This window comes from Penaeus monodon, chromosome 7 (assembly GCF_015228065.2).
Source record: "Penaeus monodon isolate SGIC_2016 chromosome 7, NSTDA_Pmon_1, whole genome shotgun sequence".
Lineage (NCBI taxonomy): Eukaryota > Metazoa > Arthropoda > Malacostraca > Decapoda > Penaeidae > Penaeus > Penaeus monodon.
This window is the reverse complement of record NC_051392.1, coordinates 26,676,433-26,678,932: the sequence shown is the minus strand read 5'-3', so window position 1 is coordinate 26,678,932 and position 2,500 is coordinate 26,676,433. Positions and strand designations below refer to the sequence as shown.

Sequence of the window (2,500 nt, the reverse complement as noted above, 5' to 3'; positions counted from 1 at the left end):
CTCATACTTGAGTAATGATAGCGAAGTTTTACGCTCACTCCCCGTGGGCACTCGGTGGAAATTGATTTAGCAATTCAAATCCTAGGTCAGATGTACCGAGGTATATTTATGAAAGATGGAATAATGCAATGCCCACGGGGAGTGAGCGTAAAACTTCGCTATCATTACTCAAGTATGAGTAGATAGGTAATGTCTATGGAGCTAGTAAGATCCTAGTTGCACACTCCTTTTAGTGGGTCGTGTGGCACGGTTGGTTTAGCACTGGCCTCCGGTTTCATACCCGGAGTGACCTAGGTTTGAGTCCTGGTCTGGGATGGTTGTTATTTATCGACATCAATGCGGCATTGCATTATTCCATCTTTCATATGTATACATATATATATACACATATATGCATATATATACATATATATAAACATATACATATATATAAACATACCTATATACATATATATAAACATACCTATATACATATAAAAGTATATATATATATATATATGTATGTATATATACGTATATATATGAATATGTACATATATATATATGCATGTGTATACATTATATATACTTGTGAGTATATTAAATATATATATATAATAAATATACATAAACATATATATAATATATACACATATATACATATACACATATACATATATATAAATATATATACATATGTATATACACATACACATATATATATATATGCATATATACATATACATATGTATATACATACACACATACATATGTACATATATACACACATATACATATGTACATATATACACACATATACATATGTACATACACAAATATACATATGTACATACATATTGAGATATTGGGACTGTTACTGTGCCTGAACATGAATCCAGGATGATAGGTAATATTTATTTATTTTTTTTTTTCACCTAAATTTACACAAAACCAGTTTTCTCAACATCAGTTCACAGTGAACTTAATGTACCTGGTGTTTTTCTTGTACTTCTTCCAAATGCAAACTTTGTTTCTGTATTTGAAGCTAAACCTACTGATTTTCTAGTTTTCCTAGCAAGTGCTACCTTTATTCATTTTTCGATAAATCTTTATCTACAAAGAAATGCTTAAAAAAATGAATATAATAACTATATAAAATAAAAAAAAAACATTTATCTAAAATACATTCTATTATCACTACAAAAAACACACGTCTATTGCCATTCACAAATATAACCCAAAAAACTTTTTTACTGTGAGAATGCAAGCAACCCTAAAAATGGCATCAAGACATTTTAGAATTCATTAATTCACGCAAAACAAGGTTCATGCACTCTCACTGCCATTTTCACATACCTCATCATCAGAGCCAAAACCAACCTGGCTGTCAGTTTTGGAATCACCAACATCAGGGTGGCGGCGTGATCGGCGGCCATTCTTCTCACTCTCAGGTATTTTTCCAGCCATACGGCTAGGAATCTTGTGAGGCTTGTAATCCTTATCGCAACATTCAGAATCTTCTTCCTTTTTTACTTCACATTTCTCATACTGGTAAAAAAAAAATTAAGAAATACAATTATACATTGATTATTTGAGTATAGTTGGCCTAATCAAATGAGATTAGAATTTTTAACCCCTTGGATCAGTATGACGTGACCATCATGTCAAGAAAAAAAATGAGAGAATTTTGGCAAACAGGAATAACTCACCACAGGTAGACAAGCCCTGGGAGGGTAATTAGTTTCGATGGACATTTATGAAAGGGTTCTTGTATTATTCCTATTGGTAAACAAATGTGGGAATGTACCATCCAAGAGCCATAGCTGGACAAGAGCCAGCTCAAGGAAGGACACTATTTTTTATCCTATTTTTGCCAGCCGTGACCAGCAGAGCAGGCAGTATTACAGAATACTGAACATTGCGAATTCTTTTTTAAATGACAATAATAACAAAATGTTACTTATTGTTATTAGTAGTACATGGAGTTATGAACTACTTAGCAAGATATGGAGTCTATTGCATTAGGATTTTGGGCCGTGAGGGGGCAATAAAGAACCTAGATCCAAGGGGTTATTTACCTAAACTTGGGTGAGCAAAATGCACCTCATTTGGCCACTCTGAAGCTCAAAGGCATACCAATATCCAGTGATCGGCATCGATAAAGAATTAAATGAATGATTAGAACTAATAAACAAATTAATCAAATATTTGTGTATATAAATATATACACAAAGCAAATACACAATCACAGTAAAAACTTCCTACTTTCTTTGCATTTTGATTGTAATTTTCCAAATTTTGTCCACCTTTTTTAACAAAATTTAAACATATACATATACATATATATACACATACAGATATATCATATATGTATATATACATATACATATTCATACATATATATACATATACATACATATATATACATATACATACATATATATATATATACATACATATATATACATATACATACATAAACAAAAATAAAAAAATACAACAAAGCTTATGATTTTAACTC

The 2,500-nt window shown here is 30.8% G+C and overlaps 1 protein-coding gene across 3 annotated transcripts in view; it reads right to left on the bottom strand.

Moving 5' to 3' along the window:
- The window catches only part of LOC119575169 (lysine-specific demethylase 5A-like), a 33,428-nt gene that overhangs the window by 21,349 nt on the left and 9,579 nt on the right, over nt 1-2,500 (bottom strand). For all 3 annotated transcript variants that reach the window (XM_037922656.1, XM_037922655.1, XM_037922658.1), the window contains exon 4: nt 1,336-1,527. In XM_037922656.1, the coding sequence (XP_037778584.1) occupies nt 1,336-1,527 (192 nt within the window). The remainder of the gene's footprint in view (nt 1-1,335; nt 1,528-2,500) is intronic.